The sequence below is a fragment of the Epinephelus lanceolatus genome, chromosome 13 (assembly GCF_041903045.1).
Source record: "Epinephelus lanceolatus isolate andai-2023 chromosome 13, ASM4190304v1, whole genome shotgun sequence".
Taxonomy (NCBI): Eukaryota; Metazoa; Chordata; class Actinopteri; order Perciformes; family Serranidae; genus Epinephelus; species Epinephelus lanceolatus.
In genome coordinates, this window is record NC_135746.1 from 6,306,501 (window position 1) to 6,321,524 (window position 15,024).

General features: G+C 42.5%; 1 protein-coding gene and 1 long non-coding RNA gene across 4 annotated transcripts in view; one reads left to right on the top strand and one right to left on the bottom strand.

Annotated features, from left to right (window-relative positions):
• phip (PHIP subunit of CUL4-Ring ligase complex) overlaps positions 1-15,024 on the top strand; it is a 75,138-nt gene that overhangs the window by 20,615 nt on the left and 39,499 nt on the right. For all 3 annotated transcript variants that reach the window (XM_033647796.2, XM_033647797.2, XM_078173679.1), the window contains 4 exons: positions 1,435-1,591; positions 6,306-6,440; positions 12,871-12,999; positions 13,194-13,419. In XM_033647796.2, coding sequence (XP_033503687.2) covers positions 1,435-1,591; positions 6,306-6,440; positions 12,871-12,999; positions 13,194-13,419 — 647 coding nt within the window. The remainder of the gene's footprint in view (positions 1-1,434; positions 1,592-6,305; positions 6,441-12,870; positions 13,000-13,193; positions 13,420-15,024) is intronic.
• On the bottom strand, positions 1,451-8,067 carry LOC144466518 (uncharacterized). The gene is made up of 3 exons (XR_013493121.1): positions 7,701-8,067; positions 7,469-7,606; positions 1,451-1,585 (listed from the first exon to the last, which is right to left on the bottom strand). It is a non-coding gene; the product is annotated as an uncharacterized LOC144466518 (long non-coding RNA).

The window sequence follows — 15,024 nt, forward strand, 5'->3', positions numbered from 1 at the left end:
TACCTATTTCTCTAAAAAATATATATATATATTTAATTGTCTGTAATAACGGTGCTGAAGCTTGGATGTTATGATAAAAAGTGAAAACCACAACAAACACTGGGTAAGAGTTGAATGATCTTAAATCATCACAATGTAACATGACTGATACAAACAATTTTAAGCCTTTGGTAAGGCCTCTAAAGCCTCGTTTCCACTGAGCAGTACGGTACTGTTCAGTTCGGTACGCATTTTTTCCTGTTTCCATTCTGAAAAGTTGTGGATGGTACCAATGGAACCCTTCCGTACCGTCCCCATTTTTGGTCCCCCCTCTGTTGGGGTACCTAGCGCACAGGTCTGGTACTAAAAGGTGGAGCTGTGAACACTGCAGTCTGATTGGTCAGTAGAGGACGGTCACTCTGTTCAGGGCTGAGTTGTGTCTGGTTTTTAAGCTCATGTAACCACTGTTCATACTGTGGAGAGTTTTACATACATTAGTTACTATCACTATTACTCAGTGCATGAAGTGACGACGTGAATCCATCAGCACACCTTAAATTTCACTGTGACAACTTTGACCATTCCATTAGTTTTTATTGTCTCTCTTGACAGACACTTTTAGTAATAAGTGGATCTTCAGTGTTTAAAAATATATATTTATTTCGACCAGATTATGTGAACTGCATATATTCTAATCCTCACTTGTAGGAAAAAAAAGTGTCACAGAGTGTCGTTCCTGTGGGCTACAGCAACACTAAACCCCTGAGCTTGCCTGAGAAGGACTAAATGCACAAAGCTGCTATTTGTAAATATCCCATGGAGAGAGACTCTCACTGCAGCCTGTTCAATGTTGTTCTGAAAATGTCGGCGTGCAGCCTCGTTCTGTGGACGATAAACCAGGTGCAGACTGATAAAGGAGGAAATACAGTGAGTGCTGGACGGAGCAGTGAGTGACAACAACCCCGCCCACATTTAAGAGTACTGTTTGCAGTGGAAACACTAGGGTCTAGGTACCATGTCTGAAGGGTTACTGTTGGTTCCAAAGGTGCCATACTCCAAGTGTCTGGTGGAAACGGGGCTTAACGTGCATAAAGTCTGAGTCAGGGACTTGTACAAGAAAGTGATGAAATGTTTTTGATGTGCTGTTTTTCACAGTTTACATACGTAAACAACAACAGCAGATGTTGTGAATAATTATCTTAAACAGTAAAGAGACAAAGGTGTCGCTGTCAGAGTGGCTTGCTCCTCATTAATGGTGTAAAGAAGTGACGACAGCAGATTAACTATTCTTAGCAGGAATCACCAGGTGAACTTTTCAGTGTTTTTAATCACATTTTAATGATTTTACAGTTTGTCTTTTATTTGCTCCTTTATGCAGTTTGTGTTTACAGAGTAAACCACACTGACTTTTATTGTTCCAAACTTGACATCAGTGTATCACCGTCTTCCCTTCAGGAAGTACAATCCTCCCCCGCTGGAAGACAAAGTGACCAAGCTGAAGGTTACTATGGTAGCATGGGATCGCCACGACGGTACGGTGATCACAGCGGCCAACAATCTGACGCTGAAGGTGTGGAACTCCATCACCGGCAACCTCGTCCACGTCCTGATGGTATGTAGTGATTTAAGACATTCACATACAAACACAGATGAAAAAACACACAATGAAAAGTAAATGCTCATATGAACTTATCTTTAGTGAGATTTTAAAGGTGTCTTATCAAATTCGCAACTGACTTCTCACTTTCTCAGTTTCATTATAAGGTCATGGTAATGTGAGGACTGTCAGAAACTCCTCTACTGATGCATTCAAGGGTGTGGGACATTTGATAGTTGTCTTTGAAGCAATACATTCAAACCCAGAAGATAAACAAAAAGTAAATGTAGATGTTTGTTAAAAATTTACGAATATGAATTTGGTTGTTTTTTGAATGAAAAGAGTTTTGGTTCAGTAGCTGCTCTGAACGCTGGGCTATGAGAATGCCCATTAATACATTCACAGGAAGAGGTTTAGTCCATTAAAGGAATACTTAACCTCCCAGATGACCAGTTGTATATCCGTCACTCACCCTGTGTCACCTTGAATTCAGGGAGAAAATTGTGTTTCCTCACATGCCTCTGGTGAACAAAGAATCCACTCTGACAAATTTGTGGTGAATTAAAGTCATGGGGTACAGCAGAACTATATCAAAACATCACTTCATAAACTCTCACACAGCTCATGCAGTATAATCCAAGTCTCATGTATCCAGTTGTATGCTCAGGACTTCCTCAAGAGAACTGAACTAAAAGTGAAACGTATCTAAGCTCTCTTTAAGGCCAGACTCCACTGACAAAAACAATTAATTTACCTGGCTGAACACAGGAGCTGCTGGTCTATCACTGACTCCATCAGTTAGTTAGTTTGTGTTAGGTGGGACTTTGGTGAATTCAAGCTAAATCTTTTAAAACACCAATAACCAATGAGACAGCTTACAGAGGATCCCTAGTGGGAACCGAGGACCTCAAGTGGACTATAAACTCCACTGCTGTGGTGAAAAAGAGTCTCTCTACCACTGCTCAGTGGAGAGCATCTTGACGTACTGCATCATGGCTCGGTGTGGGGACTGTTCGCCAGCAGACAGGGTGGCTCTCCAGAGGGTGGTCAACACAGCACAAAAAATTATTGGACTCCCCCGTAGACATCTATAGGTCTCGCTGCCTCAGCAGAGCCTGCAGGATTGTTACAGACAGTACTCACCCCTTTCACTACTTGTTCACACTGCTGCCCTCTGGAAGACGCTGCAGGGCCCTGAAGTGCTGCTACTCCAAGCTTAGAAACAGTTTTAACCCCACAGCCATACACTGCATATACACTTTATCTTGTCCTTTATGAAGCACCTTATTTATCATTTTTTAGCCTTATCCTATTTTAATGTGTGGCTATGTGGATTTCTTTTCTCTGTCCAACTTTGTGTCTGTTGGGCAGAATTAAACAAGCACACATTTCCATTATTACAACATTTTTCTTTTTAAATTTTCCTGAATGAGAATCCAGGACTAATCTGTAAAGATTTCCTGTCCCTCTCCTATCTGTTACATGCCAGCTTCACCTCTACTTTCATCCACACCTATATTCAAACACACACACCTGCTCATACTTCATCCACCCTCTCATCCGTTGCCCTCCACCCCTTCATAAACTGCCCGCAGTTATCCATTGGACAGAACCATCCAGAACCAATGTGCGTTAGGGCTGCAACGATTAGTCGACTAATCGATGACTAATTGACTTTATTTAGATAATTGATGACTATTTTAGTAGTCGACTAATTGGTTGGAGTCATTCTTCATAGAAAAGTACTATAAAGTACCCCAAAATACTCGTATTGCAGCTTCTTACGTTCAAATATTGGCAGCTTTACACATTCTCCTGTGACAGTGAACTAAAACCCTTTGGTGTGAGTATGAAACAAGACATTATATGACATAATTTTGGGGTTTGGGAGAGACAGATCGACATTTTTCAACATTTTAACACATTTTTTGATAAAAGGATAAATTGACTAATCGAAGAAATAATCCACAGATTAGTCGACAATGAAAATAATCGTAAGTTGCTGCCCTAATGTGCTTATACAACCATCAGTGGCTCAGTGAAAATAGACCCAAAACAACAACATCACAGCAAGTAAACCACCATAACCAAAAACTAAAGTAAAATACACACACACACACACCAGAAAAATAGAAGAACTATCACCCTGGCTTTGGCAGACTCCACTCATTTTAGGATTGTTTGCTGGTTTGTTTGTCCTTTAAAAGAGAGATGTTGACAGCATGATTACTTATTGTACAACGCACTCAAAACAAGATTTGGTGTTGCTGAGTGGTAGTTTCTTCTCAGTACATTAAAAAAAAAAAAATACACACCGATCAGCCAAAACATTCACTGACAGGTGAAGTGAACAACATTGATCATCTTGTTACAGCGCAATGTTCTGATGGGAAACTTTGGGTACTAACATTCATGTGGATGCCACCTGACACGCTCCACCCACCTAAACACCAGTGCAGACCAGCCCCCCCACCCTCATTACAATGGCACTCCCCAGTAGCAGTGCCCCCCCTGCAGGACAATGCGCCACACCACACCACGCCACGCCACGCCACAGAACTGCTCAGGGATGACCTGAGAATCATGACAGAAACTGCAAGGCATCAACCTGGCCTCCAAATTCCCCAAATCCCAATCTGATCAAACATCTGTGGGACGTGCTATTACCCCACCTCACAACCCACAGGACTCAAAAGATCTGAAGCCAACGTATTGGTGCCAGACTCTATAGGACACCCCCCAGAGGTCCTGTGTTCATGCCTTGACAGGGCAGACCCAAGTCCGAACCGTGGAGGACCCACCGTGAATCTGGGGTACCTCTGGGGTATCAGCACACCCCTCAAATGTTTGATCAGATTGGGATCTGGGGTATTTGGGGGCCAGGTCAACACCTTGAGCTCTTTGTCCCATTTCTCGGGTCATTCCTGACCATTGCATTGTCCTGCTGAGGGGGCACTGCCATCGAGTGTCATTGCCATAAGGGGGTTTATACTTGGTATTCAACGGTGATCGGGTGGGTGGAGCGCATCAAGTAGCAGTTACATGAATGCCAGGACCAAAGGTTTCCCAATAGAATATTGCACCGTAACAAGATGATCAATGTTATTCACCTCACCCGCCAGTGGTTTAAATGTTTTGGCTGATTGGTGTATACATAAGAATATAAGAAATAAGAATGGCAGCATTCAAAATATGCATAGAAATCTCACGCTAAGTGTGGTCTTTGGGGTTTAATAAAGTCAAACCACCTTGACCATATGTTGGTGAATTTCTCTTGTTGTATTCTGATAGAATATGTCAGTTTTTCCATTGTATATATTTGATGGACTATGTCTATCCAATCTTCGACTGAGGGAGCCTGGGGGGCTTCAAACACTTGCGAGTTATGGCTTTCTTACATGCAGCCAACAGAGTTGTCAAGATGATTCTACCTCTGGAGTTTATCTCTCGTGGAATATTGGATAAATATAAAGCATCAAATTTGAGAGGTATATTGGTTCTGAACACCTTCTCTAAGATCTGATGGAGATTCCTCCAGGAAGTAGCCAGGACAGGGCACGACCAAAATATATGATAGTGATTAGTGTTTGCGACCTGGTATTGCCTCCAACAATCCGAGTTGCTCGTTCTGTGTTGCTTCTGCTGGGGAGGAATGACAAACGAAGCAGTTTTTCTTTTATGAGAAATGGCAAATTTTGTTGTATGTGAATATGCAATGACAATAAAGGCATTCATTCATTCATAAGTCTGGCTTTGAAGAGAGCACTGGTAAGTTTCACTTTCAGTTCAGTTCCCGGTTGGAAAGGTTGTCTGGGAAGTACTGGGCATATGACTTGATAAATGAGACTTGGATTATACTGCACGAGTTGTGTGAGAGTTCGTCACTGGAGGCATGTGAGAAGTTTTCCTTATTAATTTAACATAACACACGGTGAGTTATTATACAAATGATCATTTGGGGGTGAAGTATATCTTTGAAAAACAAACACTGAGTGGGTTTACATGGACAGTTTAATTCCCTTTTCATTCGGAATGAAAGTTCATTCCTATTAAAAGTGATCTTGTAAACACCTAATTCGGAATGAAAATGGCCAATGCGATTGAAAATTCAATCCGATGTAAGGGGCTGGAATATTCCGTTTCTAATTCAGAATGAAAGAATTGAAAGTATGCTCGTTTCCGCGGCAGTGGGCTGAGATAGAGCAGTCCGATTCGTTGCACTAACTGGTTTCCATTCGCCAAACCATGGTCTTCTATGTCCCTTCTTCGACCTTCTTCCTCCCTTCTCCTCAACAGACGAAGCATTAGCAGAACAAAGTTGTTGTCGTACTGCTGCTTCAAGAATATAAGCAAAACAAGCCCGAAAAAGGCACTAAGAACGGCGTCGTCAAGCATCTTGTTATCCGGAACGAGGACTACAGTGTTTTCGTCCAGTAAACGTTAACACGTAACATCCGCCCCGCCCCCTGTCCAATCAGAAACCTTCCCTGCCCCAAACCTTGCGCGGACCCGAATAAAGGCGATTAAACTGATCTCTGTGTAAACCCTCATTCAGAATGAATATTTCCCATGTAAACTACCTGGAAAAACTTTAATTCCGAATGAATTCATTCAGATTTATTTCATTCTGAATGAGAAGCCATCATGTAACTGCACCCACTGATGACTTCTCTGTCTTTTTAATTTATTGGAGAGTCTTAATTTCGATGTTTATGTTGTTTTATGTCAGGGTCACGAGGACGAGGTGTTTGTCCTGGAGCCGCATCCCTTTGATCCAAGGATCCTCTTCTCAGCAGGGCATGATGGGAATTGCATTGTGTGGGACCTGGCCAGAGGAGTCAAGATCCGCTCCTATTTTAACATGGTGAGACACTTGGACACCCTCACAGCCTCTCACTCACTGTCTTCTCTGAAGAGAGTGACCAGATCTGCACATGTGACACAGATGTCAAGTTTTCTTCTGCAATGAATCAGCAAAATTTGCATTTTATTTTTTTTTCTTTTCCCTTTTGTCTTTGCTTCTTTCTCACAACACGTTCTTTCCTCTTCCTCTCTCAGTGTCACTCTTTGTCTCACATTCCTTCCCTCTCACTCTTCTCCCCCTCCCTCACTGCTTTCACTTTCTCTATTTGCTGTCTGACTCGTCTCACTTCCACTCCGCTGTTTCCTCTATCATTTAATGCACCGTGTGAGGTCGCAGGCATGAGTCTGTAGGGTAGAGTGGAATCATGACACTACCCTGACGCCCATATGCCAGTGTACATATTCACCCAGTGTGTTAATCATTGTAGCCACTGTTGTATTTCCTGCTTGTGTCTCTATGGTTACCAGGAAGAGCATTAATCACAGTCTCAGAGCGAGTGAGTCACTCAGTGTGCTGGTCAGTTGGCCAAATCTTGGTGTGGATCATAGACAGTGAATGGTGTTGTTTGATGACACAAAGTGTGTGATGGTGAAATGGCCCAAATTACAGAAACTTAAAGTGAGACTATAGGATATTTACTAAATAGCGACCCCTGTTGACACTAGTGACTATTACAGAATAACGGTAAATGCTAAAACAAAGTTAGACAGCCGCATTTATTTAAAGGTTCTTAACGTTGGTACATCATGCCCTGCAGAGGAAGTTAACTCGTGTCCCCCAACTAGGCTGTCTGTAAACTACGTCACTGTGTGTCATGTTAGCTTACGTTAGCCAAAATGAGCTACAGAACAAGCAACACTGTAGCAACAAAACATCTAAGTGTAATGAATTCAGCCAGAATTAATTTAGTGACTATTATTTCTACTTCTTATTTAAAGAGGAATAATTGTATTTGTTTTTTCAAAAGGGTCATAGTCTTGTCTTTAAGGGCCAGTTCACCCTTTAAAAATACAACGTTTTCCTCTTACCTGAAGTGCTGTTTATCAGTCTAGTTTGTTTTGGTGTGGGTTGCAGAGTGTTGGAGATGTCTGCCACAGAGATGTCTGCCTTCTCTCCAGTATAGTGGAACTAGATGGCACTTGGCTTGTGGAGCTCAAAGACTTTCACTGTTTAAAGGTCCAGAATGTAGGATTTAGGAGGATATATGTGCAGAAATTGAATAAAATATAGCAAATATGTTTTGTTTTAGTGTAAAATCACCTGAAATTAGGAATTGGTGTGTTTTCGTGACCTTAGAATGAGCTGTTTATATCTACAAAGGGGGCAGAGTCCACATGTTGCACCACCATATTTCTACCATAGCCCAGAACGGACAAAACAGACATCAGCTCTACATAGGGTCATTTGCATTTTTGTGTTAGCAACCGTAACTAGCAGCCCCTATTATTTATTGTTAAATCGCCGGGTCCATTTGTTTTGGAGAGGAGGAAACCTCTGTGAATAATTCGTCTCAGGGTACAGACGTCCTAAACATCTGGATCCTAAGTTATCAGAAAATAAAGATGAGCCCACGTTAGCAGGTGCTTGGTTAGAGGCCTGTTTCTGATGAGCCAAACAGCATTGGAGAACCACTGATTTAATGTGAAACTGATTTATTCAGTGTTTTTCTTGATTTAAATCATCTTGTCTGTTTGTTTGGGGAGGAATAGACCTCTGCAGATAATTCAGCTCCTGGTAAAAACCTCCTGAGCAATGAACACTGAAGGAATTCTAACTGGGAGAAGTTTCAGCTGGTTGCAATCTGCAATCCTCACTGCTACATGATATGAAATCACCTTAAATTTTACACGCTGTTCCTTTAAATGCTCTTAATGTGAGGGTGCAGCAGTAGGAAATGTTCAGTTTGCACTAGAGGTAACGTAAAGTCCAATAACACATCCATTTAAACGGGAAATAATGTAAGACAATGTGATGTGTCACACAATTATTTTTCCCACATGTGAACTCCCTGTGAAGTTTTTTTTTAAAAACAGAATAAATAAAGTACATTACATTTGTTAGGTGGGATTTGCTTCTTTATTAGGAAACAGGTGTGCACAACAGACTGACAGTCAATTAAAAATTCAGTGATAACTTTTTGTATCGGCTCAGTTGAATATTGCAATAATAATGTGTGGTTATCACAAAATCCCACAGCACACCTGGATTGGCATCATGGAACACCATTTGAGAACCACTGCTCTACAGATAAAAAACGTCGAATATTTTTTCTTGTAAAATGTCCGCTGTAATCGGAGATTATTCAGTAGACAGACATCTCTACGGCCGATATCTCCAACACTCTGCAACTCACACCAAAACTATCTAGACTGATAAATAGCACTACAGGTAAGAGGAAGAATATGTATTTGTAATGTTTGGGGTGAACTGGCCCTTTAATGAAGGCAAACCTTGAATCCAGCTCAAGCAGAGTTGCACTCATGTGACATAATCTTTTAGCGCATCATTTAACCAACTCACCCTCTGCAACACGTTGGTCTGTTAAAACTGACATGCACTGCTTGTTCTGCCTTTGCCTTTGTTTTATCAGTGCTGCTGCAGCCCATCTTTAACCGAACTACATGAACTTTTAACATCACTATTCAACACCCTGCAGAGCTGTCTGTCCTCCAAGCGGCTCAAACACTTTTCCTGCATATACCAAAGAAGAAGATGATTGAAAGTTCAGAGCTTCAGGTTCATCTGAGTTTAGTACTTTGGCAGACAGTCTTTCTTACTCAATAAGGGACAAAGAGGCAAAAAGCTCTTAGGAAATGTTTTCATCTTGTGATTGAATGGAGCTATTGTGAGAGTGGAGGAATACCCACAGAATGAACTAAAGGCAACACTCGGCTGACCGTCGGAACAGTTAGGGTTTTGTCTCTTTGATTTTCTGTTTCTGTGAAGTTTCAGTTTCTGCAGGTGGTGCTTTGTTTTGTAACGGTGGATGTCACTGCTCTTTAGGGCTGGAGGGAAAAAGATATCAGCATAGTGTCGCGATACACGGAGGTGACGACTTATTTTATTCTATAAATTACAAATATTGCGAATACAACTTGGACTTTTGGTAGCCTGCCAGAATAATAAACTCAAATGCTTTTTCAGTGCATTAGATACATTTTTGCTGCAATAAAAATGACTGAAGTGAGTTGAACAGAATGAAAACTTCACCTGATTAGATGAAACAGATTGTTACGTTCTCTGATTACGCCAGGGGGAAGAGGGGTATAACAATAAAATTAAACCGAGGAAAAAAGAATCGAGGAAACTTAAGTATGAACAAAAACAATAAAGAAATAAAATGTTTACAACCAAAAGCTTAAAGTCAACAACTGAAAACTACTTTCTCACAAATAGAAAAGCTGCACTATGTAACATATAAACAAGGTGACTGTTGAATATAACTAAGAATAAAACATTGTGAAACACGCTCGCTCTGATAGGAAGTAATGTTTACTGATCCTGGTGCACCACCAGAAAGGTTTCACAACCAAACACACACAACCTAACCTCCACGCCATGATGGGTGGTTGAATTCAGCTTTATGTAGTCACCATGCTTCTGCAGCTGGGGGAGAGGGCAGGACCTGGAGAGACACACCAGAGAGGGCAGGGGCATGTTCAATATTAAAATTTGAATTACTTTGAAATGTGACGAAATGGTGGGCAGCGGGCTTTGAGGTGTACCCAGTCAGCAGTGACGTGCTTATAAACCAAATTCTGGTAAGCAAGCAGTGCATCTGTGTAACACAACAGGGGTGCTACGTTTTGTTGGGGTTGACGGCAGCTCAGGGCTAATGCTGCAGTCGTGTGCTCCTCAGATGGTCCCATTTCCTGAGCTGGGAAGTCACTCTTCCCTCTTAGGCGTGTTCATGAGCTCTAAGTCATTACACCCTCTCCCTACCCACTTTGACTCTGTTTCCATGTTCACGTCTGCCCCACTGAGCACTGTCCCAAACCAACTAGTGAGGAGTAGAGTGAGTTCTTAAACCCTCGGACAGTGAGCCTGCACCAATGCCGAATTACTGACCATGTACAACGCCATATTGTGTTTGTCTATTACAAACGTAACCTGCTCAAACTGAAATAGACATATGCCTGTTCTCATACAGATATTAACATCTTAAAGGTTACGTTGTATTTAGGGTAAAGTATACCCTTCTCTAGTCTCTAGAAAACAGTTGAGTTCATTTTAATGTAGTGCTGTGTTTTCAAAAAAAGGAAAAGAAAAGCCACTAAAGAAGCTTAGGGGGAAGTTTTATTTCTATTTATCTATTTTAAAGCCGCTACAAGGAACTTTTAACTGGATATGCAAAAGTCTCTCGTTTCTGCTGATGTCTGTGCGTGACCTACAACAGCAAATGAGACCATCGGTGTGAAGATAAGCTATTTCTATATAGTGTATATCCATACCTTTAGGAAACTGTCTCCGGGTCCGCCCCAGGTCGCTTCCAGGACGAAACGATTTACGGCACTCAGACGGCACACGTCATCTTACCTAGCTGCTTACATTTATAGTGACTCTAAATAGTCGCTATTCCTCCTCCTCGACCCGACGTCCGTGGGGAGTTAAAATAGCAGCAATCATCGGGTAAAAGTTCTGTGAAAGCACTGGACTCACCAACAGTCAGCCACGTCTCAGTCACACAGAGAAAATCCAATCCTCGGGAAGTCAGGAAATCCTTCAGGATAAACGTTTTGTTCGCTAGTGATCTAGCATTTACCAGTCCAATCCTGGCAGGAGCCGGCGGGTCCACGGCGTTAGCTGTCCGGGGAGCCACACACAGAGGCCGCAGGTTGCGCAGATTCACCCCGCGCCAGCGGGGACGAGGAGAGCAGGGGCTGCAGGGCTGGAACACCTCATCCGGGCCGACAACAGGTACCAGCCAGGCGTCGACAGGGTCCAGCGAGTGCTAAGAAATAAAGAGGCGAGGCACCGCTCCATACTCAGTCCAAGAAGCCGTGGAAGTGCTCGCCAAACAGGCCTTCAGCCTTACCAGCCGACCGCTGCGTTTACCCCGGCAGAGGTGAGCTGGGATCCCCGATAGGAGTGGGGGCAAAGTTTTCCCGTCTTGTTGTTTCATTCATCCCCAAAACAAATCGTCTTTACGACAATACGCGCTAGAGCTCATGGGAAATGTAGGCTTCATTCTGGCAAAACACTACCGCTTTTGTCCACAGGGTCGCCAAAATCAACTCAAAATGAAAGTTCCCTGTAGAGGCTTTAATATATATTTCATTTAGAGTTATTTATTTCTTTTAATGATAAAAACATAATATCCAAAAATTCAGGTAGGCCTATGGCAGCACATACAAATTAAATGTAAATGCTACAAATACATATAAAGAACATAAAATTGGATTAAGCTTTATTTTTCTCTATTGTTATGAAAAGTTTCGACAGTTTCTCTTTCGGCTCCAGAGAAGAAAATTTGTCCCAAAGTTTATCGCTGTGTTTACACCCTAAACCTTGATTCAGCTGTGAAGGTGACTACAGAAGGTGTTACACACTGTGACGGAGTGAGAGTGGGTAGGGCCCTGTTTTGGAATGGCTAGTAATGTTGAAACAACATGGACGCTTCAGAGAAGATGTGTTGTATTCAATTGCCCAGAGCGTCATCAGGCTTTATATTACCAACTGATTTTATCCCAGACTTGTTGCTGCACCAGTACATCTCCTAAAACTAATTTTCTAACTAAACTAAGTCACTTGATGTGGACAGCAGCTAACAGTTACAACCTAATACCATATTACAAAATGCATGTGAACAAAAATTGGCATGCAAATGTGCGTAATAAAAACGTTTATTGCCATCAACTGAACATTTACTTTCATCCACCATTTTTCCGCATACATGACGTTAACTCTGCAACCCATATACCAAAATGTTTGCTGACTTTCGAGTTGTTGTTCCAACTTCTGTGGGTGCTCACGTGAATTTTCCCAGTGGGGAACTCTTTGTGATTATTCCAACGCCACATGAAAAACAACCCTGCAGTGTGAAACAGAGATGAGTTTTCCTTGTGGGAAATAATTAGCAGTTGAAAAAAAAGGTAATAAATTGCAATATATGTTATCGAAATACTTGGAATAATAGTGCATTTTGACTTAAATGTTGTTATAATATCATCGCATGGGGCCCTCTGTGATTCCCACCCGGACTGCTCTTACTGTCTGTTGAACTCTACGTGTGTCAGTGTTGCTATTTTCATTTATTACTGATGTAAAATCTTGTTGAATATTTGGAATATTTGAGCTTGAACATGTTGAGTTGACTGTGTTTTTTATGCCATACAACTGCTACAGTTGGCTGGAATTCCCTCTGGTAGTGTAATACTATGATTTACAGTGTGCACCTATTTACCTATGCCCCCCCTCTCTCTGTGGATAGATCGAGGGCCAAGGGCACGGAGCCCTGTTCGACTGCAAATGTAGTCCAGATGGGCAGCATTTTGCAGCCACTGACTCCCATGGACATCTGCTCATATTTGGCTTTGGCTCCAGCAGCAAGTATGACAAGGTAATGCAACAGGCTCAGCTTTAATGTTTTTACACAAACGGTATCTATACCTGATATTTAACAACAGTAATTGATGTTATACCTAGCAACAAATGTCTTCATCACTTCCCCAGATCAGCGGCGGAGAATATCTTACATCCTCACTGAAAACCTAAAGACGTAAATGTACCTTTTAACGTTCACCTGTGCTTCAGATAGCGGACCAGATGTTCTTCCACACCGACTACCGGCCGCTGATCCGAGATGCCAACAATTACGTCCTGGACGAGCAGACTCAGCAGGCGCCACACCTGATGCCCCCTCCCTTCCTGGTGGACGTGGACGGGAACCCCCACGCCCCCAGATACCAGCGGCTGGTGCCCGGCAGGGAGGGCTGCAGAGACGAGCAGCTCATCCCACAGATGGGCGTCACTTCCTCAGGTACAGAGGCTGAAATCAGACCCACATGAGTATCTCCTCACTGCACAGCCTGAGGGCATGAACTCAGTTGTAGCTCTGCTCTTCACTTGTCTGCTTGTACGCTTCAGATCAGATCTTTAAATGGAGGTGACGCCGTCGTCTTCTGACTAATCTAACCCATCTGTCAGCTGATCAAAGTCACTTTTATCAAGCTGCTCTTATCGTACTGCTCTCATAGCCTAACAAGAGTCACGTCTGTGCTTCAGAGAGAACTTTGTCCACATAATTACCATTTTTATATTAATTACTCACCCTGTGTTATGATGAATTCCTGAAGGAAACTTTGTTTTTCATGCATGCCTCTGTGGTCGATGGAGAATCCAAAAACAGAGGAAATTCTTATTTAATTGAAGTCACAGGAGTCCATGTTTAACAACAGCAAAAATTGAGCATAGTGTTAGTTCAGGCAGGACACGATGTCAAGCTCAGCTCACATCCCAGCGACATCAGCTGATCTCAGATAGCACAATCAACTGATGAGGCAGCTGATTGATGGAAGGGAGTCAGCTGATAGATCACATGATTCCTTACTATGCAACCAATTGGCGAATCTCATTCAAGGCGCCCTATTTAAACTGCTCTGGCCTGCCTACTGTTGCTGCTTCCTCTGCAAGCTGCTTTGCAACCTGCCTCCACCCCAGCTCCTCCTTTTCATGCTCTGTCTCACTTATCAATGTCATTGCAGGCGCATGGAAGGGCAGGAAGGTTTGCTCTCTCTGCCTCAGACTTTCTTCGTCTATGCGTGGAAGGGTAGAGAGGTGTGCTCTCCCTGCCTTAAGCTTTCCATGTAGGCGCATGGAAGGGTAGAGAGGTGTGCTCTCCCTGCCTTAAGGTTTCCACATAGGGGCGTGAAAGAGGCTTTCTGCCTAGGCCCAGGAAAGACACAGGCCCCAGAACTGAGCCTGGCCGCCAAATATAATACTGCGAAATCAGGAGCTGCTGGTGTACCGCTGCCTCGATCAGTAGTATGATTCGGTGAATCCACACTAACCCTTTAAAACAACAGTAGCACAAATAACAAAACAAAAAACAAATGTAGAGCTCTATCAGGAGCCACTCCTTGTCAAAATAAATCCAAACCTATATGACTGGACCATGTGTGAATTTAATTTGAAAGGACAGACACAGGAAGTGTCCTCGTCAGGTTAATTTCCAGGACTGGTACCTGCAGTTATTCCACAGGCTAGTTAATAACATGTTGGGCAGGAAATCCAAAGTGTGGGATCATTTTGAGAAGGTGAAGGACGAACCCAAGGTGATATGTAAACTCATCTTCATTGGTCGACTACAAACATGACGTATCATCTGAAACATGGAAGTAGCTACATGCCCATTAGCCCACAGCGTCATTAACAGGTGGCTCGCTCAGTGTGTGACGTGCACTTGTAGATAAATATAGGCCTATATTAATGAAGGTTCATTAGTACGGTTTTGTATTTCTCTGTAATGTAGCACAGTGTTAACAATGTTACTGATACTATTCTTTCTCACACCTTCAACTCAAACCACCAAAATATATCATTTAATCATTACATTAGTATCAGAAACATGGTGGAGACTGGTCCA